Source organism: Kryptolebias marmoratus, linkage group LG9 (assembly GCF_001649575.2).
Source record: "Kryptolebias marmoratus isolate JLee-2015 linkage group LG9, ASM164957v2, whole genome shotgun sequence".
NCBI lineage: Eukaryota > Metazoa > Chordata > Actinopteri > Cyprinodontiformes > Rivulidae > Kryptolebias > Kryptolebias marmoratus.
Window position 1 is genome coordinate 20,521,490 of NC_051438.1, and position 24,827 is coordinate 20,546,316.

The 24,827-nt window shown below is 40.3% G+C and overlaps 1 protein-coding gene across 2 annotated transcripts in view; it reads right to left on the reverse strand.

Annotated features, from left to right (window-relative positions):
* kdrl (kinase insert domain receptor like) overlaps positions 1-24,827 on the reverse strand; it is a 44,870-nt gene that overhangs the window by 16,815 nt on the left and 3,228 nt on the right. The window contains exons 2-19 of one of the 2 annotated variants that reach the window (XM_037977416.1): positions 20,867-20,951; positions 19,444-19,655; positions 17,844-17,971; positions 16,690-16,855; positions 16,470-16,606; positions 16,218-16,389; positions 15,982-16,105; positions 14,149-14,318; positions 12,798-12,957; positions 10,036-10,150; positions 6,439-6,547; positions 5,089-5,373; positions 4,487-4,633; positions 4,180-4,308; positions 3,187-3,293; positions 2,669-2,798; positions 1,854-1,958; positions 380-493 (exon numbers count right to left, since the gene is read on the reverse strand). In XM_037977416.1, the coding sequence (XP_037833344.1) occupies positions 380-493; positions 1,854-1,958; positions 2,669-2,798; positions 3,187-3,293; positions 4,180-4,308; positions 4,487-4,633; positions 5,089-5,373; positions 6,439-6,547; positions 10,036-10,150; positions 12,798-12,957; positions 14,149-14,318; positions 15,982-16,105; positions 16,218-16,389; positions 16,470-16,606; positions 16,690-16,855; positions 17,844-17,971; positions 19,444-19,655; positions 20,867-20,951 (2,595 nt within the window). Of the gene's footprint in view, positions 1-379; positions 494-1,853; positions 1,959-2,668; positions 2,799-3,186; positions 3,294-4,179; positions 4,309-4,486; positions 4,634-5,088; positions 5,374-6,438; positions 6,548-10,035; positions 10,151-12,797; positions 12,958-14,148; positions 14,319-15,981; positions 16,106-16,217; positions 16,390-16,469; positions 16,607-16,689; positions 16,856-17,843; positions 17,972-19,443; positions 19,656-20,866; positions 20,955-24,827 lie in introns of both variants that reach the window. The other variant, XM_017408473.3, reaches the window with a different exon arrangement.

A 24,827-nucleotide genomic window follows, 5' to 3' on the forward strand; every position in this document is an offset into this window, starting at 1 on the left:
ACTCTGAACTTTGCAGGCCGACATGAGTCTTTTCTATATTTGAGGAAATTTATATGAGTATCCCACTTTGAAATACAAAAAACAAAACAAAAAACAACTTAGGGCAGTTTTTATTCAATTGTGACTCGTGACATTTGTGACTTCATTTACTTTATTCCAAATTTTTATCAAAGGCAAGCCATTACTTCTAACTGTTGGGTATATTGTTTTCTTATTGTGGATCTAAGTTTAAATATAATTAGTTTTTTGCTGCAGAGGGACCAAAGAGCTGCAGACTGCAGAGCCCTGGCCTAAACAGATACTTCCACAGAGGCTCTAACAGTGATTTACTGTCATTTTGTCCTAAATGTCTTTATTTTGCTGCAGTATAAGAACTCACCTCCAGGTTTTGTGCAGGCTCCCAGCAGGTTGACCACGTTCAGGTGATTGCCGATGTGGATGAGGATCTTTAACTCGGACATCAGAGCTTTACGCTCGTTTGATGTAGCACCTCCTGCATTCATAGAAAATGTCTAATTAATCTATGTTACTTTTGTACAAATAATCAAATCAGCCTTTTAAATGTTGGTTTCTCTCTTGAAGCAGCATATTCATGCATATTTAAAAGATCATTTTAGGTGTAATAAAACTAATGATATTTAACACTTTATAAACTTCATAATCCTGAACATATTTCAAGTTTAAAACAACACTTTTTCCAAATGGCAATTAAAGCACACAGGGCAGTTTACGTATGGGCACAGTTGGACACAGATGTGTTTTTTTCTAAGATGATTTCCTAAAATATAAGAGATTTAACATATATGTCTCACATATTTCTGAAAACAATTGTTTTCGCAGTTTTAAAATCAAAAGACAAACAAAAAGCAGGTAGTTGCTTGAGATTTATTTATACCATTTATAAAAAAAATGTGAAAAATTAGCAATAATCACACAGTCCCAGACATATGATGTAGTCCTTAAATAGATAAAACCTCAAAAAAAAAGGAAATTTCAGGAAATAAATGTATGTGCTCATGGTGTTTAAATGATGGCATCACGATTTATAGATTGCTGCTCTTGCCAGCTACATGTTTAAACAAAAAAAAAAAAGAAAAGCAGTGATGGATTGTAAGCTGCTGCTTTCTATTAAGTTTGACCTGTGAACAGTTTTCGTCTCAGAAAGTCTGCAATTTATTCTCAGACATGATTCATAGAGATAAAGCTGGTGGGCAACAAATGAAGCTAAAAGCCCTATTTGTTCTGCCTCAGTTGTACGTCATCATGATGAGTTTCTGTAGTAAGGCATAGAATAATTTGTCAGTCTTAAAAAGCTGTGATGAGCTTAAGAAAGGGAAGCAGAAAGTACTTGATATGTTTCTTGTTTTCTTTCTGAGCCAAAACTGATGAAGAAACATTTGGAAAGACACGTGAGTGAGACTGCAGTCTGTTTCCTAATGAAAAAAAATCTCCAAAATGTGGTAAATATGAATGTTTTTGTTGTTCATTTTGTCTTCATTCTTTACACTTTTGAACTCCTGCAGATCTGAACATTTGGAGTCAAGCTGTCAGATGTGCGTAAACTCATTTTGGGGGCAGGATTAAAGGTCTTAGCGTTTACTTCTACCTCTCCCTTTGCAGGAAATACACTTAATTCTTTGCTTTGAACTGTTAAGGTAGGTAAACATTAATTGCACATGTGTTCTTGCAGCTTATGAGTCTGAAAAGCGCCCTTTGAATAAATACATCTGCAGCACACGAGTAAATACCAAACTGTCTGTTATGAGGATGTTCTATGTTCACATTAAATCTGGGAGGCTTTGCTCACAAACTCGAATCATCTGCAGTCTTTAACAATGTCACTGACGTCCTACCTTTCAGCATTTTGACAGCAACAGTCTTGCAGGTTGAGAGCTTGTCAATCCCGAAGGCGGAGGCCTCCACCACTTTCCCAAAAGCTCCGTGGCCAAGAGTTTTACCTGACAGAGACAGATAACGTTCGATGAGTAGGGCGACGCCAGAGCTCCGTCTCCCTGGGGCAAAAATAAACAAAAAGATCTGCGGATTCCCCCGTCAGGAGCCCTCTGGAGCCCTCTGGAGCTCTGATCTGGCTATTTTTCAAATAAATTTATGGTTCACTCAAGCCGGGATGACAGCACGGGTCAACGATAAGTGATGACCCAAAGCTGCAGCTGCAGAGAGGGGTGACACCTCCACCGTGTATCTTAATGTCACTTTAAAGAACTTTTAAACTTTAGCTTTTTGTTCTACTTTAGGATCTTTGAATAATCCCTTATTGGTTATTTGGACAGTTTGGAGTTCAGTTAGCATCTGTGGGGCGGCAGTGGCTCAGGAGGCAGGGGTTTGTCCTGTAGGGTGGAAAAAGAAAGGGTTGCCGGTTCAAACTCCTGCTCTGTTCTTCCCAGCCATTGTGTCCTTGGGCAAGACACTTTACCTGCCTTGCCTGCTGGTGGTGATCAGAGGGCTCAGTGGCGCCGGTGTGATGGCATCAGCGTGTGAATGTGAGGATGAATGGGTGAATGACTGACTGTAGTGTAAAGCACTTTGGGGTCCTTGGACTAGATAAAGTGCTATACAAGTGCAAGCCATACAGCATATAAAGTATTAAGGGTTTTATTTTTTAATGCAGGAACTTGTTGATTCTTTGAGAGGACTGTGAAATGCTCACCGAGTCGCAGGCGATCACGGGGAAACTCCCATTTGCTGCTGTCGTACTGAAGAAAGTCATTCTGCTCCTCCAGAGGATACTCATCCGGATCGATGATGATCGATGGACCCATCTTGTAGTGCGCTGGTTGCTGAAGTGTTTAGAGGATTGCAATGATGATTATCTGTACTTTTTTCACCTAACTAAAATCTATTTTTTTGTAAAAAAAAAAAAAGAAGCAAAAGTTTTCAAACTAATGCATTCCACATGACTCAGACAATGTTTGTTTGAAGAGCACATCATGTTCTCTCAATGATATGCTGCACATTCAAAGGGAGACTTAAAAAAACTCATAAATGGAAACAAAATTTATTCTATTTCACAACCAGCATGAGTTAGTCGATTCCAGGGAATGAAAGTGGTTTTAGATGAGAAACTGTTGAATTTCACAATCACAGAGTCACTTTCCGCATCTTCTGAAAACCTAATCCCACGTGGTTTCTGAGAAAGAATTTTTAAAAAAGTTACATAAATCTTACCTTCCTGAGCTTTCGAATGAACAGGATAAGCATGATCCAGAGGAAAGTGGCAGCAGCTCCAGTGCACACCAAAATGATGACCTCAATATTTGCCTTCCCTTCGTCTCCTGGAAAGAGAAAAGCTGTCATCAGCTCCACCACCGTTCTGGCAGAAAATCACAGAGTGCTTTCTTCTCTCATTAGCTGTCCAGTTTTATTGACAAAGACTTGTGGAGAACTGCGATCAAAAGAAAAAAAAATGTCTGTGACAAATTTACAAATTTATGTCACGGCATTCTTTCTCCATCTTGTTTGTTTGTTTCCGCCTACACTGAAAACGGAATCGGACTTTTGTTTGGGACACGTATGCCAGGATTTTTTTCAGACATTGTTTCTGGAACAATCGTGGTGACAGTCTGACAGCTCATTTTCCCTGAAACTGCACAAACATTTTCTGTCATTTATTTCAAATTGTTTCTGACTAAAGAAGAACAGCAGAACTCCTTACGTTGAATATAGATTGTGGAACAATGAAACAGAAAGGCTTTTGAGGACCTGCGTGTGGCCAAAAGTGGCCACATGCAGTCATGTTTCTTTTACTTTTAGAAAGAAATACAGAAAACCACACAGAGGCTAAGAAACAAGCCCTCCTTTTAGTTATCTTCTATGTATGTTTCCTCTTGCTGGTTGCAGCAGTCAATCTTTTAAGACTCATTAGTGACCCTCTTAACACTTGACAGAGGTTATGTCCTCTACAAAAGGGCTCTCACCCAAAGCTATGATCATAAAACTCAAGAAGGAATTCACTTGGCATTCCTGGCAGCTGCCAATTTTCCATCAGGGGGGCTTTTTTCCCTCCAAAGTCAGACCAGAGCTATTTGTAGTGATGAAAAGAAAACACAAGGCCAAAAGGGCCTCTTTGATTTTTCTGGACACGCAGAACAACAAAAGACTTTTCTGCTTGGACTAATTGTTCAGTTTGATATGATCTGCAGCTCTCTAAGTTCGACTCACCGAGCACGGTGACGACAGCGCTCGTTTTGGCAACTCCCTCGACATTTTGGGCCACACACTCGTACAGACCTTCATCGTCTTTCTTCACCCTTTCAATGACCAGAGTCCCGTTTTCCTCCAGAGTGACTCCTGAAACACACATTTGAGTGAATGATGCCAAAACGTTTGAAAACACAAGGTTTTTAACCATTAAGATTTGTTTTTGTCTGGCTACTTGGCAACAAAGTTATAAAAAAAAAATTAGAAGTGGTTTAAAAATTTTTGTGCATTATTTTACCACATCATGCAACTTTTTTCTATAAGGTACCTGGGCTCTCCTCCACTTTGACACCATTTTTGAACCATATGATGTAGGGACGAGGAACTCCTAAAGCAAAACAAGCCATAACCAGGGTGCTGCTGCTGTTCACGTCTTGATTAGTCAGATTTTGACTGAGCCATGGTCGCTTTTTCTCTGTAACAAAGGAAAATACAAACTAAGTTAGAAGTTATATTGTTTAGCTCAATTTTTCTTATTTTTTTCCAGAAAATTCCTCATTAAACAACAAACAGGATCTATATTGCCCCCTAAAATGTCCCCTCTATAAAATTTGCTGGCCCAGTTCCCCCCTGCACAGATAGGTCTTATACTATTTGCAGAATCTGTTCGTTAGCAAAATATCTCATGAACCACTGAATGGATTTTTTTTGAAACTTGGGGTCATCCTGATACAAGATGTCTGGAACAGATAACCAAACTTAGCAAACACAGAAATGGATTTAAGGTTTGAGAGAACAAGTTCCAATGAGGTGAGTAGTGACTGTGCTGTTCTGAACTGTTATGGCTTTTGATTTTGGTTTTCTGCTCCAAGATTAATCTCATCTGGCCACCCCTTTGAAAATTTTCTGGATGTGCCCTCGCTAACTTACCATTTACAATTAGCTCAGCTGTCTTGATTTTACTCCACTTGTGGAGCTTGTACGCTTGGCACTTGTAGCCTGCAGTACTGTTCAGGGACACATTGTGCAGAAACAACGAGAGGGAAATGGAGTAGAGGCTGATCTGGAGGTCGGACACGTTGACAGTGATGGTTTGATTCCTGGAGTCCAACCACTGCAGGTCTGTGTAGAGGTAACGTGTTGCCATACAGGTCAGGGCGATGTTATCCCCCTCTATGACTGTTTGAGGTTCGATGGTGATTTCCTCAGAGTGATCTAAAGTGACAAAGAAAAAAATATGTGTTTCATCATCCGCATAAATCACATGTTTAGTCGTCAGCGCAGCATCTGTTCTACAGTACATGTGTGCACGTTATCAACTAATTTGTACAAAAGTCTTTAACACATAAACTTCTCATCAGGGGTGAAGGAATGTCAAGTTCGCTGTTGTTTCCTGTTTAATGACTAATAATTGGAGGCATGCTGGTGGACAGCCTTGATGGTGCTTCTGCTCTCCAACTGGAGCGAGGCTGACTATGTGACCCAAGGGAACCAGACTGTGCTTGTTTATTCAGTTTGCTGGAAAGCGTTCTCTGTTCCGTAAGAGAAGACAGCTGTTATTACAATTGCACTCTTTTCTTTTTTTTCTTTTTGAAACATTCCTACGCTCTTCATCTTCTTCACCTCTGAAGTCAGATCCCTCTTGGGAATTCTTTCACTCCGAGATATTATTTATTGGCACTAGACATCCCCTCTAATAAAGGTTTATCTCTTTCCTCGTATCTGCAAACGCAGCCCTTCGCCCTTCAGGACTTTCGCACAACTTTATAGGAAATGTGTTTTACTTTACGGCAAAAAGAGGACTGTGTTTATCTGCAGTGACACCTCATTCCTGATGTTATTACATAACGGTCTCATTCAACAGTCTTTGTGGGGAACATTTGGAAATGCTCAGATGCACATATAAAGTCAACTCTCATTGGGCACACAGGCTCAGGGAGGAAGAGGAATGACCTGCTGGCATTGGCGCAGGAATGCAGTTTTTCATAGTTGTTTTTTTAAACGCGTGTCATTACAGCCCTCCATATGGCTCAGGACACGTTCGCCTCGCTTCCGCCTCAAAGCTGTTCAGCTACAGTGGAAGATGTTTTCAATTAATGCCCCCCTCTGGACTCTTTATTGCACAACACAATCTGCACATTCCTTCCCTGTTCTGGCAGTTCATTACAGCATGCACTGCGGATCATTTCAAATAATCCATGTCGTGGTTTGCAATAAGATGAAAATTATTTCTGCATGCACCATGAGCTGAGCAGCTGAGATTTCAGTGCCGATACTTACCGGTAATGTAGAAAGGTATCGTCATTCTGCTCGAGTCATGTTTGTTCTGGGCCATGCAGGAGTACTTTCCGGACACACGAGCCTCCTCGATCACCAAGGTACTCACAGTCTGGGACGAGAACAAATAAAAATTAATAACATGAAAAAACAGGACAAATTAAAGGCCTCACATTCCTTGAAGAAATTCGAATTGCCTTTCATGTCAGAGGTTTGTGGTGGCCATCTTGAATTGGGTTTGCTCCAAAGATTAATCAGTTGTGGAGGTCTATCCCAGGATAGAAAGTTTCATTAAAATCCCTCTAGTGGTTCATGAAATATTTTGCTAACAGACAGAGCTGATTGTAAATATTAAAGGGAAAATTTTCAAGAAAGATCTTTGAATACGTGTCTTAGTCTCAGCTACTAACAGATCAAATTTTAAGTCAATATTTGTAAAATTGAGTTATTGTTATTCTGTGTTTTTAAAGTCAGTTGGCTGTGGCAGCCATCTTAATACGTATATATCAATCATTACCTTCTGCAACTTTTTAAGGAAATTTGTCTTGTGGTTCATGAGACATTTTGCTAACAAACAGACACACAGCCACAAGCAAAAGCATTGTCTGCCTGGATGATAATTATCTGTAAAATGCAACATTTTGTCTTCGGCTCAGCATCAGACTCGTGAGTTGTGGTTAGCAAGTGTGCAGTGTGCGCCACGACTGATGTGTTTCATGCTCACCGGTGCCTGGCATTAATGAAAGGATACATCTGGAGTTTTAAAGCCCACTGAGTCTCCATCAAACCGCGGCAACTAGACCTAAATTCTAACGTCTATTTCCTGGAGAGCAACTCTAATGACAAACCCAATTTACAACAAAAACAACATTTTTATGGCTTTAATACACAAAATAATAAGGAGAGCCTGGATGAGGGCCAGAAGGCACTGGGTTCTGTTTAATGTTCATGGTGACATCTGTTTTTTTAAGGCACGGGTAGTGGTGGGGGGGTCGGTCAAATACATTACAAAGAGTGAATGATGTGGGTGAATTGTCTACGCTGGCCATAACTTCCTGAGCTGGTAGAAACTATAGTGTTGACTCTCAGCTGAAATTAAGCCATTTTATCATCGCTGTGCTAACATTGCTGCCTAAACAAAAGAATAATAACCATTTTTCACTGTCCAATTCATGCTGATATGTCTTCTGTAAACACACAATGAAGAGGTCTTACAGTATTATATTACCACTATTACCCTATGTGATGTAACTTGATATTAAAAACAGTCATTTAAACGTCTTCACACACTCCTGAAAAGCTGACCTGACCAGACGCACCGTGACCTTTATGCCCATATTGCTCCCCCCCCGCCTTCATGTTTTCCTTTTACCGTGACCTTGGGTCGGTCCACCTCTCCACCATGGAGTGCCGCTCAGAGACCCGGCCCCGACTATATTCTAATTCACGGGCCAGCGCGATTTATGTGAGGTGACAGGGAGGAATTTGCTTCCAACAAATCCCTCCTTTTTTTCCAATGGCTTCTTGTTATCATTGACCCTCAGTTCTGAACCTCATAAAAACAGCAACCACTGGCTGCGAGTACTTGTAAATACAGTGCCTCTCCTATTTATGTCAGACTTGTGTTAGAGCTGTTAATTTTACAGTGACTTCATGTAGGAGTAATTGGAGCAGAAATTTATTTCAAACTAATTTAAGAGCAGCAGTCAGTCAATAAATCCAAGGTAAAATTGCAAAGAATAAATAGTTTATTTAATCTAATCTTGCAGACTGATAATAGCAGGTTTGCAGAGTTTTAGTAAGTATCCTCCTCAGGACATTTGTAATTATGCCTACAGTTGCTTCACAAGCTGGAGCCTTAGTGTCAGTTTGCAGAAAGCAAATGCATTACAAACAAAAAATATGAAAAATGTGAATAAAAACAGAAAGCAATGATTTGGCAAATTTCCTAAACCCTTATTTTATTCACAATGGAACATAGTAAACATAACTGTATCTTTCTTTTAGAAAAGAAATAGACTTTTATGGCAGCAACACATCTAAAAAAAAAAGACAAGATCAGGCCGTGTTTACGTCTGTGAAGCATCTCCTCTTCTTTAACATCAGTCTGTAAACAGCTAAGACCTGAGGAGAGAAGCTGCTGGAGGTTTTAGAGGGAATGTTGTCCCGTTCCTGACTGATGGAGGAATCCAGGGGTTCAACAGTCATGGCTCTTTGCTGGATTTTTTGTTTTATGATGCGTCAAATGTTTTCAGTAGGTGAGGTCTAGACTGCAGACAGATCAGTTCAGCTCCTGGACTCTTCTACTACAAAGTCATGGTGTTGTAATGAATGCAGTCTGCGATTTAGGATTTTCTTGCCCAAATATGCAAAAAAATTTAAAAACGTTATCTGGATGGGAACCTATGTTGTTCTAAAACTTGTATTAAGGTTTCTGCATTGACGGTGCCTTTCTGGAAGTGTAAACCGCCCATACTAAAGGCACTAATGCACCTCCATACCATCAGAGAGGTATGGAGGTGCATTAGTGTGCTCTGTGTGCCGGATGGTCTTTCTCCTTTTTAATTCAGAGGACATGGCGTCCATGGTTTTTAAAAAGAAGTTCAAATTTTGATACATCTGACCACAGAACAGTTCTCCTCTTTGCCTCCATCCATTTTAAATGAGCTATGGCTCAGAGAAGATGGCAGCATTTTTAGATGGTGTTTACACCTGGCTTCTTCTTCACATGATAGCTCTTTAAGCAGCATTTGTGGATGGTACAGTGAAATGTGTGTGTTTTTAATGCGGGGCTGTCTGAGGGCCTGAAGATCATCTTTTGAAGATATTATGAACTGTAGATCATGTGATAATCAAAGTATAGACTGAAAAGAAGAATGCTGTTCACTCCAGGAAATGAGCTGTGTCTGTAGGTTAGAGGCACTTTATGTTCTCTGATGGAGACCTTCTCCCTGTAGGATGGATTTTTGTGTGAAAGAAAAGCCAAATACTTTCACCAGGACCTGCTTCAGTTGTCAATGGGTTAACTGGCGGTCAGAGAAGCAGATTACTAGCCTGAAGGTTAGTGATTTTGTGCACAAGCCAAAGAACAACTAACAGAGCCACGCATATGTTTGAGAGTGTGATTTTTCTCAGGCAGTTCAGCCATATGTGTTTGCAGCCCAAGCTGTCAGACTTCATATGCACCAGACGAATCCGTGCAGCAGCTCTGTGCTTGAACTCAACGAGACGTCAGTCAGATGTTGACTCTGAAGATATTTTTCTTTGCTAAACTGGGTTATCAAGATGGACGCTCGTGTTGACCCAGCATCACTTTCCTGCTTGTGTCCACCCTAAAGCTTTGTTTTCTTTAAAGCTTTTACCAAGAACAAACCACATGTTTTTCAAACACACGAACGGCAAAATTGATTTTCTGCTGAGGGCATTTCAATTGGTCACGGTTACAGATCAAAAGCTGACACTGAGACGGACCAAATTAATCATTTTCACTCTGAAGGGGGATGAAAACTGTAAGGAAATGAGATGAATTTCCATGGGTAAAAGAGGTGCCTTGAAAAGTGCATCCAGTGCTTTTAAAATATAATAATTTAAATTACATACCTTGTTTTTCTCTTTCACCAATTCAGTCTTGACAATTATGCTCTTAATCCAGTTGTCGGAAGGCTTTCTCCGGTTGTCGGGTGTGATCGGGTTTGGATTGGCGGAAGTATGGCAACTGCAAAGACAACACAGAAAAATGAAAGGGTGCCTTTCATGCCAGAGTTTTAAACTAAGATCCTCCTTTGATGAAAAGGAATTTTGGTCAAATTTTGTAAATAACATTATGTAAGTGTGAATGGTTGGTTGTCTCCATGTGGCCCTGTGATGGACTTCCAACCTGTCCAGCATGTCCGCTGAATCTTGCACAATAATAGCTGGAGATAAGCACCAGCTACCCCGTGACCCAGAAAGGAAAAAGCCAGTAAAGAAAATGGATTTGACTCCAAAAATTAATTAGTTGCAGATGTACATCTAATGCTTCTTTTCCGAGAGTTTAATTAAAATCTGTTTAATGATTCATGAGATATTTTGCTAACAGACAGACAGTGTTGACTTCAATAGTTAATGCCACGGATTTAATACAGATCTTGACTGATGAGTTAGTGCTCAGAGTTTAAGTTTGGGAGGATTCTCAGCTTCTACCACACCAAGTTTTAGCTCAGTTACTGTAAAATTGACTACGCCATAAATATTTTTGTATTTTCTAATGTGGCTTAGCTTTGGCAACCATTTTGTATGTGGTTGACTTCAAAGGTTCATTAGTTGCAGATGCATTTTTGGTTCTGAGAGTTTATTAAAATCCATCCACTGCTTCATGAGAATTTGTGCTAACAGACAATTGCACACAGACGAAAACATTGCTTCACTTTCAGCGCTGGGAGTTAATAACAAAACCCACCATGTTGCATCAAAAACAATGCAAACATAGTTTAAAAAAGGCTTACTTGTGTTTTGTTTTAATTATAAACATGAAAATCCATCCTGCAAACATCGTATTACTATAATGTTGATTGGGCCCCTCCCCAATCAGGCAACTAATCCAGGAAGAATCCAGGTCCGGACCCAAACCCCTCCCCGCCTGTGGTGGTGAACAATCAGCCTGATGAGTGGAGCGGCAGAGGAGGAAACAGCAGCAGTGACAGGAATCTGCTGTTCATCCCTTCGAATAGGAACCCCCCCACGCACACGCACACACACGCACACACACACACACACACACACACACACACACACACACACACCCACACACCCTCCTACAGCACATGTTCTGTCTACAGCAGATAAGACTGATCCTAAGACCCTCCACTGAGGACAGCTGATAACTTCTCAACCTGCTGATAAAGAAATCTCATCCTGCCTCAAATCCTCAAACTCCAAAAGATGAGACACAATCCTACGTTTTGGGTTTTACAGTGACGTGAACTTTGCAGAGTCAGACCTGACAAAAAAGAAAAAGAATAAAGAAAACCAGAAACAGCACAGTTTTTGTCCCAGCGGGCTGTGGCTGTCTCTCAGTCTCATTAGCTGTGCAACCACTGTTTCTGGTGCCAGCCTCGATTATCTTTGGGCCTGCAGAAACACTTTGTTTAACCTCTGCTCTTATTTATCCCAAATATCTACAAAGTGCAAGTTGTTCTCTGAGAAAATATGATAAAATTAGGGGAAAAAAAACTCAGATCTGGCGTTTCCTGTGTTGATTTTTTCAGTGGTGTCTGAGCCTGAAGTGTAATGGCCCATTGTTTTCCTGATCTTATGACTCAAAGGTCTGCTGCTACCACCAACGGACCAGAACCTCTGGGAACGTCCTGATGTTTAATCTGTTCGCGGGTTCACAACCAGGACAGCTTTCACACACGGTCACTCAGCGCTGTTCCACTCAGGGAATCTGAGATCAATATATCTCCCTCGTGTTCCTCACTTCAACCCACAGAGTTACTTTCCAGTGATTTATGTGTTTTCTTTAGGGATGCAGTCAGCTGAGTCAGAGTAGATTTGTTTAAAAGTCGGATCCCTGGGTCGGACCGGTGGCTCTGTTTCCTACACTAATATCTCGTACTCAGGGATGCTGTCTGTCTGTGTTTATTGCTCAGATCAAATCAGGTGAACTACCAAGTAATTGCCTCTGTGTGTGTTTGTCTGGACAGATTTTAATGAAACTGTGAGAAAGTAATTATTTGACGTACATCTACAACTGATTATCTTTTTGGAGGCAGTGCAAATCAAAATGACCATCACAGCTAATCAACCTTAGCAAAAACAAAAATGATAATAACCTATGCTGCTTTCACAAGTACTGAACTAAACGTTGGTGTGGTAGTAACTGAGACTGAGTGCTAACAGGTCATGCAAGAGCTTTGTTTGAAACTTTGGCATGCATGATATTTGTTTCTTCAAGGGACGCAAGTTCATTTGAGTTGTTTTTCTCTAGAAATGCTGAAAAAAACATTTAATTTGTCATGTGCAGAATCATTCACCACTGATATTAAGCCAGACAAACAAATGTAAACAAAACTAATACTTAAACTATAAATTTCCAGTCTTCTGATAACTTTGTGGCTAAAACGGACTATCTGGATTCACTTACCTGTACTCCTTTAATGCAGGACATATAGCAACAAATTCTGAATCAGATTGTTTCCTCATTATTATGAGACCAATAAAATAAAATTTGCTTTTTTAGAGGCTTAACTCCTACTTATGCATTTAAAGACTTACCTTCAAAGTTCAAATAAAGAGGTCATTTTTATTTTCTGAGATGGTGAAAGTTAACAAACCATGAAAGAGGTCAAGTTTGGGAGTTTAAAGTGAAGATGGTGACTCACTCTTTAAGTGTTGGGTCTGAGTGACATGGCTGCCAGAACCAAGTGATGGTTGGTAGCGGCTCTCCGTAAGAGGAGCAGGTCAGCAGCTGCTGCTGCTTTCTGGACATGTAGGGCTGCACGTTCTCGGTGGAGAGTTCGGCCTCCAAAATGGACGGCTTCACTGTGAAGGAAGAGTAAATGCACTAAATGAGAAAATCAAAAAGAAGCAGGTTAGATCAACCATCCTGACCCCGCTTGTTGTGGTATTTGATAATGTACTTTTAATGAGGGGTGGCAGCCATGATGGATAGCCTTGAGAAATGTGCCACTGACACCAATTGTCCTTTAGACACTTTTTTGTAGAAGAAGAATGGCAGGATGGCAGGGTTAACCCGGGGCTGTAAGGTCAGAGAGCGACCCTGCTGTGGCCGATGCTCGGTCATTGATTCAGCCATGTGTTCTGTAATGAACAACAGGCCGAGGAACTTGGAGAACATCCCACATCATTCAGCCTTTCTCGCACTTCAGTCATATAACGTCGCAAAAACTGACAAAAACCAAAACAGAACTGCAGCCCGCCGACAAACATAATGTAAAGCAGAGTAACGACTCCAAACAACACCGATGAACAAAGTTTTAAATAGTTCCCTAATTGTTGCCAGGAGTCACATTTGTTTATTTGCATCTGTGTGTTTTATTTTTGTCATTCCAATAAATAAAAAGCTGTGTGACGCAGAGCAGTCAAAGACCATAAATTAAGTTTATACAAGCCAGAAGGGGTCTGATTTTTCCGCTTTTTGGCACGCTAGTGGGATTTCTTAGAAGTGTTTAAAGAACTCAACGCAGAAAGTCCCCCCCCCCCTCACCTCCCTCATCCCAAACCCCACTTCACATCCAGCAGATTTACAGCCTCAGGTGTTAACAGCTATCAGTAATGCTTCTCGGTTCGACAAAACAATGAATTACACCCTCCGACCTTGTGTTTCTTCAGATGTATACTTATTTTACGGAACATGTTGTTTATACTGTATGAGCAGCTCTGCGTATGCACGTGGTGAGGAAGCAAATTAATTGAAGGAGTGAGTGGAGGAGGCGGTGGCTCTGGAGCGGCCGGAGTCGGTTTGAGCACAGCAGAGCTCGGATCATTTACACACTGCGCCAAGCCCCCTTCAAAGGAGCCCCAATAATCAGCAACAGCTGCCTGTGCGAAGTCAGTCCAAGCCCTGAAAACAACAAGCCCCCAAATTCCTCTCATACTACAGCTGCTACCTGCCGTCCTGTGAGCGGCACTGAGCGCAGCAGCAGCGGTGGCGGTGCAAAGCAAAGGCACCGCTTCATTCCCTCAGGATCCGCAGAGAGGACTACGGCTTACCGTCAACTACCAGAGTGTAGGTCAGGTTCTTGTACAGGCCCTTCAGTTTGTAGCCCAGGCTTAAGGTGTAGCGACCAGCATGTTTCTGCTGCACATCAGTGATGGACAAACTGTAACTGAACATCTTGTAACCAGTTGAGTTCTTCCTGATGAGGATGTCGTCTTTGTACCTGAAATATGAGCAACAAACAATGAATAAAGAGTTTAGTTGGGATGAACAAAATGTTTTTTTCTTAAAAAGAAAGCATTATAATGTAAAAGTTTATTTTAATTTGTTTACGCTCCAAAGCATACCTGTGGAAAAACCTGTGGGTAGATTATTTGTGGGTTTTTATAGTTGCTATGGTTACAGGTTTACATGCATGTTCTGATCTTTTTGTGTTCGTTCAATAGGTTGAATTTATTTCCGTTGTTTGTTATAAAATCAGTGATGATGGTGTTTGTGTTTTCATTAGAAAATTTTCATGGTTTCCTGTCTCGTGGACCCATATTTCCCTCAGTCTTCCTTGCCTTCAGGTAATCATTCACACCTGCCCGTCTGCTCGTTAGCCTCACCTGAACTCAGTAATCTGCCCTTTCTGCGTACCTACACACCTGGTTCACCTTCAGTCATGGTTCTGTTGTACACTTTGCTTCCTGGTTCTTGTGCCTCATTGGTTTCTCCTCTGGCTTGTTGTTACACTTTCGATTTCAATTCTCTTGGTTTTTGATGCTCCATCGGCTCTTTATTTTAATCAAAGCCTCAAAATCTTTAAAGTATCTTCCTCCAAGTCTGCACCACGGGTCTTTACTGACACTATCCCCCCTTGACAATACATTACTCAAGTATAAACCATGCTTTAATTGTTAGATTTACTTTATAAATAAAAACACACACAGTTCTGAAATTGTGATGATGAAAACTATACCAAATATTTAATTATTTTATAGTAAAGCTTTACACCTTCAGACTGATAAAAAAAATAAATGAGGAAAACAAGCAAAAGTTTTAAATTGGAAATTATAGCATTAAGAGAGGAAGTTAAATTAAAAATATACCACTTGTGCAGAAAAATACTAGAAAAATAAATGAAATCTACACTAATCATTTTATATAAACACAAGGTTGGTCTCAGGGATTTAATTACTAAATATTTGATAGATTAAAAATAAAAGGCAGAATTTAATGAGGCAACAAAAACTGCAGCTGAATCTCTCTTTCCTTTCCTGATGTTCTTTCAGCTGTTCCCTTCTGCAGGGGTCTCACATGACAAATTTGGCAAAGGTTTTACACCGGATGCCCTTCCTGACGTAGCCTCGGCTCAAACCTGCAGCCTCAGGAACAAGACCGCAGCCCTGACCACCGAGCTACCATAGCCCCACCTATTTCCTCTCCTGATAAAAAAAATAAATTAAAATGCTTAGCATTGTTTAGGTTTAACTACACTCATTAAGTTTTGGCGGTCAAAAGTGTACATGTCTGTGGGTGTATGTTAACAAAAAAATCTCATGAACCGCTAAACAGATTTTAATTACTGGATGTGCATCTACAACCAATTAGCTTTTGGTGTCAACCAAATTCAGGATGGCTGCCACAACCAGCTGACCTCAGCAAGCACAAATAATTGCTATAAGTCAGCCAATATTAAAGATATTGAGCTAAATCTTGGTAGGAGCTGAGCTTTTTCCTTTCTGACATCTGAGTGTGACATCTCTCATGAGATTGTGCATATTATTTTTAAGGTTTAATCAATCAATAAACAGCTACAACTGATTTTTCAACATAAGATTATCTCACTTTAGAACCGGGTGATTTTTTTTTTTTATTTGTCGTAACTTTAAACCATTACATACCATCTTATTGTGTCTGGTTGTGGCAGGGCGTTGACCTTGGGCTCAAACACGTGTCGCTTTTGTCCCTCGTTGACAGTAAATTTCTTCTTGTCATATTTATAGGATACATTGAGGAAAGGATGTTCTGCAACGGAAGGTTATTATAAAAAAAGACAATGGAATTCATTATAAAATAAAAATGATAAAAATGTGATGTTGTCATGTTATTAAAAGAAAACCATTCAGTGAGTGCTTACCAAAGACAGTGACTTTTGCTGTGACAGTCTTGTTTGTGTTGTTATCAGTTGTAGCGTGGCAGCGATACACTCCTCTATCCGCTGTGGTAACGTTTGGCAACACCAGCTTGTTGTTCATCATATAAATTTTACCAGGTTTCAGATGAGTCTTGCTTTCATAATCACGGTGATCCTGGTGACAAAGACAAGAACGCAAACACGTCAGTGTCTGACGTTCCCATTTACAAAGCTGGTCTTAAACCCCGAACTTACTTTCTGCCTTGGAAAATCCCATGTAAAGATTATTCTCCCACCAGGCCTGGTCTCACCACTGCAGTCTAGGATAAGAGTGTCCCCAGCCAGCACTTTGACACGGTCAGGGATGATCTTCACATTATCAAACTGAAAAGCTGTTAAAATGGAGACCATTATTAAAAGTCTGAACCAAATGAATATACTTCTCTGTAAATTTCACCATCAAAATAGGACTTACTTTGTCTTCGAGGGATGTATTTTGACTGGAAGAGGCGCCCGTTGACCATGGTAGTGCAGGTGAGCATCATGTACATTGTGCCTTCACCATAAGGAATCTTAAAGCCCACCTCTGGATCCCACTCCTTTTCTTGAACAGTCTCCTCTGGGAAAGCCGAGTTCTGCTTCTATAAAAGAAAAGCCACATATATATATTTACAACATTTGTGATGTCTGTTAAACATCACTGAACCAGACAGAGTGAAGAGTAAATCATTCAGCCTCATTTAATGTGTAACTCATGCTTAGCTGAGCTCACCTGGGGACAAGCATCTATTAGGCTGAATGTCTAATTACTTTTTTAAATTTTTTTATGGAGTGTGACCTCTGCAATCATTCATGCAATGGGGTGCATAAAATAGCAGAGGCTAAAAAAGGATGTACGTGCCGGCTCCTGTTTGTTCCCATGTCAGGGAGTTCGAGAGAAAAAAGATGAGAAGGAAGGAAGGAAGGAAGGAAGAGCACCATAGATTTACTAAAACCAGGAAGTTCACACAATATGCATAATCAGAATCTCATGTGTTTGTTTATGTTGGGTACAATGATGCACAAGAAGATATCAAACATGAATAAGACACAAAAAAAGGGTTTTTGTAGATTTTATGAAAAGTTTTCTTTCCGGGATCACATGTTTGACTTGGCGTGCTAAGATTTGTGTTGTTTCCTGCAATTAAACACACTGTCTGCTGTTTTTCTACTGCATTTCCTGCTGTTTTGTAAGAGATGAGGCACTAAATTTAGTCTGAGAGTCTATTCTGGGAGAAGCACTCCTGGAGCACCTTCCTGTTCTTACAGGAAGCAGACAAAAGGACTACCTTTCCTGCCAATGAGCTTCCCTCGGACAAGACACTGTCCTTGCTCTGTTTCTGAGTGTTAAAGTGCCCTAACACACAAAGGATGTGAGAACCAGAGTGCACATAGTGGGAACTCTTTTCTTTCCTCTTAAGCTGACAAATAAGGATCTCCTGCTGAGATATTAATAACAATCTTGTTTTTTCAGATGACACAGTGCTTGTTTTTGTCTCAAAATTTACAACCAGCGAGGTCTATTATTGTGCACGCTGAAGTAAAACAATTTAACCCACAAGTGAAGTAGGCTTTACATAAATGCCTTACTTTTTTCAGTGTCACAACAGCATCAGGTGAGGATGTTCGGCACGGGACCACAAGGCTGGTCTCGTGACTAAGGATGCCCAGAACATCAGGGTTTTCTTCATGTGGCTCAACAAAAGGTTGCTCGGGATCTAAAAGACGATAAAAGAAATCAAAATTAGTGACATCTACAGGAGGTATCATACTGAAGCAGCCTTTAAAAGTCTGTGTGACTCACTGCATTTTGTCTTTTGTGATAAAAAATGTCAGACGGTACAGTATTTGCATCAAAGTTAATGAATGCTCTGGGTTTCTTTCTGTGAGCTTTGTGCCTCTGGGCTCGTGTAGAATTCCTCCCACACTTCAAAAACACAAAGGTTTGGCAGACTGATGTAAATTCTGTTTATAATGATTTCAGGAACGTTCCTACTCTCACGCAGTCAGTTGGGATCGTCTCCAACTTCCCATGACGCCCCGAAGATTGGTGAGTTTCTCTGTTAATGCTAGAGTCCATCGGCTGGATCGACTGGACTGAACAGGGGAAGAAAGTCGAGGCATTCGACACAGAGATCAACCGATTACTTAATTCTACCCAGATAAGGCAGCCGAGGCCAGAAGGAGCTTTTAGTTTTAGCGCCTACTGAGCAGCCAGGCATCAAACAGCAACTGTGAGAACGAAAAAGTCAGCGATCGGTGTGAGGTCAAGCGATAGTGTTGCGATGAAGGGACTTTTATCTGAAAAGTAAGCGTGGATCATAATCTAATAAACAACTGAGGGCCTTTGAAAAGAGCGTGCTAGACTAAACACAGGCCCAGCGGGTCAGGAAAAGTGGGAACCACATTCCCAGAGCAACAGGAGAGGAAATGAAGAGCATTCAGCATGATACAAAACCTAACTATTTCTTGGACCAGTATCTAAGAACTTTATGTTTACATAAACTTTTCAACAACATCTGAGTGAAATGGGCTGAGGCTGAGGTTTCATTAAGCCCTCTTTATAAGACTTATAAGTCTCCTTTTAAACGTCTCTATAACTTTTACTGGTACGGAGTGACGCTTTGGGGAAGACTTCGGAAAACAGTAGTTGAAGCAGGAAATCGGCCAATGACCAGTTTCCTGTGCAATCAAGCGTACACTCTAACCTCCAGAAGAAACCACAAAAACTATTCTCCTTCTCTGTCTCCTGTTAAAGACGTTTGTGACACTTCACCCATAAGTGTTGATAGAAATACTGCCATATTCAGTATCTACAAAAATAAAATAAAATAAAAACCATCAAAGTTAGCTCAGAACTACAGATTATTCTATTTTTCATGACGGAAAACTACTTTCATTCATTACTGAATAAAAGCCAAAGTGTGATGAATCTAAAAAGTTTATTATTTTTCTAATTTTCTATAAAATCTGTGCAAATATAGTCATTCATCTTGATATTTTCAGTTCCTTGATCTTTGTCGTACCATTTTTTTAAAAATGGTACCAGTGGTAACAGTTTGGACTACTTGTGTCACTTTTTTTTTATTCACAATTTGTGATGAAACAAACTAATGATACTGCCTGGAAAGTGGACAGACTTTCAAGTCTCTGCTTGCATCCCATGTGAAAAATGTTTCCAAGGTCTCACCTTTGACATAGACATAAACCGAGGAGCTCTGGTTTGAACCAGATTTGGAGAATCTGCAGAAGTACCGCCCCGTGTCGCTGGCAGTCAGGTTTGTGACTGTAAGTTTGAGGCAGTGAGAGTTGCGTCCGGAGTCACACCGCTCCAGCTTCACCTCCTTGGATGAGATAGATCGCTGCACATTCCCAAGCGTCCACTGCAAATTGCCGTGACCTCTGAAAGACGACAGCGAGGGACAGTGTTAGAAATTGTAATATTTACTCACTCGCTCCACAGCTTGAATCTATTTTTAGTAAAAGTGTCACAGCTGGCATTCGGCCTTGCAATCTTTTCAGCCCAGGATGACAGCAGCTGCTTCCACCCTCGGGAGTTTCTGGCCTGATGTTCATTCTGAGTTTATTTGGAGTTAATCTCGAGTCACCCAATACCTTGAACTTTCACATGGGAACATGTTTCCCTTGAAAGATGTGCTCGACTAACACATTCTTTCCGTGCAGAACCCATTTTGAAACTTTCAATAAAGGCATCCCAGAGGAACATCAAACATGTCTTGCATACCATTGACTTTGCCTGCAGAAATGTTGGGTCACCCAACCTCCAGTTCTCAGCTAGTGACAGAAAACAACAAATCGCCTTGTAGGGAAGCATTACATTAGGACATCAGTTCATGTGCATTCTTTGCAGGCCTGATGCAATTGCCTCAATGTTTTTGTAATGTGAATGCACCACACTTGGGTCCCACCATGCCTAAAGGAAATAGCAACAGACCGATAAATTTGGACCACCATAGCAGGCTCCTGTCAAGGATCGTCCCTGCTTCTTCGTGGCCTGAGGCCCAGGCACGTCTCTCTGGTCTTTGTCTTTGAGAGTGACACAAGTCTAAACTTAAAAGTTAAAGAAGAGTTCAAAAACTCTTAAACGACCTCTCATAATTGACCAGGAAAAGGGAAGAAAATCACTCTCATAAACTTGGTTAATTAAAGGCCTAACATTCCTTCAAGGAATGATTATCTCCCGCTGCTTTTCATACCAGAGATTTAAATCAAGATCCTCTAACGCTGAGAAATAACTCATTATTGCCAATTTGGTCAAACTTTGTATGTCATGTTAGGCATGACCTCTGGCGATCGTGTGAAATCTTGTGAGATATATTTGCACTCAAAGCAAATTCTGCTCATTATCTGTAAAATTAGATATAACCATTTCCTGTGTTGGCAAAAGTCAATTATCTGTGGTGGCCATCTTGAATTGAGTTGACTCCAAATGTTAATGACTTGGTGCATCCAGTGAGTACTTTTTTAAGAGTCGCATTCAAATCTAGCCACTGCTTCATGATTTTTTTTTTACTAAAGCTACAGACAAACAAACACACAGACACAGGCAAAAACATTATCGCCCATTCACATTCACATGTTCAGCCACATACTTGCAGGTGAGGTTCAGTGAACCATTCTTCTGACGAATCAGTGGACGCTGAGCGTGCAGAATCCTAGGGGCTCGCTCCAAATGTCCTGCTGGAGAGCACATAAACACAATAACCAAAACCAGAAAACAATTAGAGAAGTCGTTGAACAAACCAGTGCAATTACAGCACCTCTTTAATGGTGCGTGTCACTATTACACCAAAGGAATGGGAAACACAGCTGGAAGTTCCCATGAATCACTTCAGAGCTATGCATGTGGGTTTCTTGTGCTGCTCGTGTCTATTCCAGTGCTCTGACTGTCAGCCGATGGATGCACTGTGTTTTCATAGAAAATGCTGATTTTTCTAGTTTTTGTTCAGGTGACCTTGTAAACTGAATGCTGTTCTCAGAATATCATGAGGGAACAAGATGTTTGGTTGAAACAAGGCCTCTGCCTGGTGCTCAGCCAACAGAATCTCTCTGACAGAGATCAACATAGGAAGCTCTGTGTGATTCGCCCCGAAGTCCAGGAGGTATCACGGTCCCAGATGTGACTTCCTTCTTTTCTCCGACATCCCTGAACAGCTTGTCTTTATTGTCACAAAACAGCTTTATTAAGTCTGAGCTCCAAATATGAAAGTCTTCGGGGGAAACTCTTATTTGTTGCACATTTTCAAGAAAGACAATGGTGCTACACAAACGTGCCAAGCCGACAGAAAACCCAGCAGATGGATGCACGCGGACCTGGGACACCTGCGTTTACAAACACACAGCGCGGCGCTCGCTCCGACACACACTTCTGAGTAGTTCTTATATCATTCAGAACAGCTGTTGTTCTAAGAATGAGCTGAAGCTGCCAGCGTTGGCAGAGATATCCACTTCCTCATAAAATATTACAACATCATTGTTTTATTGTTCAAGGTTAAACAGAGGGGAAGGGTTGTGGCTCACATGCTTTCATGTTGGTACAGTACACGCTTTTGGCAATATATTGCATAAATACAAATGAAGGTTCACATAATATTCAGCTCTTAGATTAGCTCCTGTTCCTTTGTTTGTATAGATGTTAATAGCCCAATATCTGCAAATTTGTATAACCTTTATTGGCAACAAAGTACAATTTAATGATCAAAGTGCTGCCTCATCAATACAAATTACTATATGTTTCACTGAATAATGTGCTGATACAACAAAGGCATCTCCATAGGAAGATTAAAATAAAGACAAAAAAAGGAAAACATATCTTCTTGTTGTCTCCCTTTATCCCCCCCACCTGACCTTAGAAAGCATCCTGACCCCCGTGTAACAGCTGTGTCGAGCATTCCTCCAGGATACAGTCTAAAAAATCCCAGAATTTGTGCTTATTTTCTCACTTCAAAGGGCCCCAAATCTGGTTCTTATTAGGACTCATTAAAACAAAGTGGATGGACGTGGAACAGTGTGAAGGAGGGAGAAGATGAACAGCCGATTCACAAGGTCTCAGATCAGGGTCGGATCTCCTCACTTGTCACTGATTGAGTGAAGCGGCATGAGATATGAGATGTAGAAAAACATCTTTGGGCAGGTTCACTATCAGTCAGAAAATTTTAAAAAATCTTACTATTTTTTAGTTTGATTCCAATATTTGAGACATTTATGGGAAATTTCTATTTGAAACATTTAAAAAACTATAGCAGAGCAAAAGAAAATTGTGATTTAAATTCAATAATTCACATAATTTTAAAATTTTTGTAAAATCAGAATTAGTGACATTTCAGCATAGATATGATAAAAAGATCTAACAAATCTAGTAATCTTTAAAAGTAAGCTTCAATGTATCTTAGCTAAAAAAAATTATTTTTGTAAGAAAAGAAAAAAAATAATGTATGTTTTCATTTGCCATTATTGTTTTTGGCACATTGATAGGAACAAGGTTAAAAAACACGAGTTTTAGAAACTTTGTAATGTAGGCAAAACAAGGCAAGCAAATTTGTTAAATTATTGCAAAGGGCTCAATATGATGCATTTAAATGTTGCGGTAAACAACAATAACTGTTACGAGATGCTTGAATAAAAATAAAGATGCTGAGAGAAAATATGTGACCTGTGCTGGCAAAATGAGTCATACTGAGGGATTTTTCAAAGTTGAATTATTATCATTTACAAATTCTCCATCTCATTAGCTTCAGAATGATGTGTGGTTTTTGAAATGTAACGATTTATCACCTGGCAACAAACTTATTTTGTTCATGAGAGTGCTGGTTTAAAAACTCAGTTTTTTCTTGGTCCTAAATGATGTCACTGAAATGCCTAAACTTTACAATAACGCCAAACACTATACGAACTGAGTTCCCTGCAGCCAGCTGAGAGCAAAGGTCAATTTCAAAGGACAGGGTTATAAGACAAAGGATTCTATTTGAAGATATACCTCTTAGAAAACTTTGAATTAAAGGTAGATTAGGAAGATTAGAAACTATTTCATTTACTGTGATCACTAGATGGAGTCTTTCTGACTCATTTTGCCAGCATGGGTCACATATATAAGGAAATAAGTTGGTGTAAAGTCATCAGCCGTTGTTCTGAAGCCTGCTGCTCAGCTACATAACTGCTTTACTGTCGGTGAGTCAAAAAGGAAACCCCAAATCACAGACCTTCGCTTGCGGGAAATATTGTGCGGAATTCCCTTCTCTTACGAAGAAAATACAATTACCCTCCCTGTACTTCCCTGCTGGGTGGAGGTTAGAGGGAAGGTGGGTATTTCTCTGGGCTGGAAGGCCAAAAGTAACAAAATGAGTCTACATTATTGCTCCCTTGTCAAACTGCCTCTTTTGATCTTCTGTGACAACAAAAGCATTTGGAAAAGTGGAGAGCTTAATAAAATTTAAAAAAATGCATGACGTGTTTTTTTCTGTTCTACTTCCACAGCAAGAGATGCAACACAGAAGCAAAATAAAAGCTTGCAATTCTTGAAGGAATGCATATCGCCCGCTGCCTTTCATGCCAGAGCTTTAAACTAAGATCATCTTATGTCAAGACATGACAGAGTTATAGCCTTTTTGGTCAAACCTTAAAAATAATGCAGAATCTCATGTAAGACCGTGAGATGTCAACCTCAGAGAATGTGTCGCGAATAATTCTCATCTTCTACCATCAGATTTAAGCTCAATATAATGTTGATTAGCTGTGATGACCATTTTGAGATGGGTTGACTCCAAATGGTAATCAGCTGTAGAGGTACATCCAATGAATATTTCATGAAAGTTTCATTAAAATCTGGCCGTTAGTTCATAAAATATTTTTGCTAACAGACAGACAGACTTAACTCCAAATAGTTAATGGTAAAACTTTAACCCAAAATCTTACACAAGCTGCTAGCCCTTAGAATATATGTTAGGGATCAGTCTCAGCTACTAGCACATTATATTTTAGCCCAATATCTGTACAATTAACTAAGTTGTAGTCATTTTTGTGAGTCCATCTTGAATCAAGTTGACTCCAAAGGTTAATCAGTTGTAGATGTGCACCCAGTGATTACTTTCTGCAGGTTTCATAGAAGTTCATGCAGTGGTCCATGAGATATTTTGCTAACAGACCGACATACGAACAAGCACGCAGGCAAAAACATCATCTGCCTTCGTCTTTTGGAGGTGGGGTGATAATAATCAGCAAACTGCAGCAGCCAAGAGACACTGACACCAGGTGACACAGTTGATCGTCTGCTAAGTGTTAATAAATAACTTAAAGAGCTCAAATAACTGAATGATGTTTCTCTAAACTGTGGTGGTTTTTAAAAGCGCTGTCTACAACAGGTAAGATGTTACTTGTTCACAGCCTTTCCTACAAAGCTCCACTTTTAAAAGATCTGAACTATGGCTCTAACAGAGGAATCACAGAGTTTTATCAAGTCAAAAAAGTTGAGCTCAGACAAAGAGGCACGACGTGCAGCCACCTGCCATGATGGGAACCAGTTACCCCCCCTCCGACTGTCCTCAACACCCCCCCCCC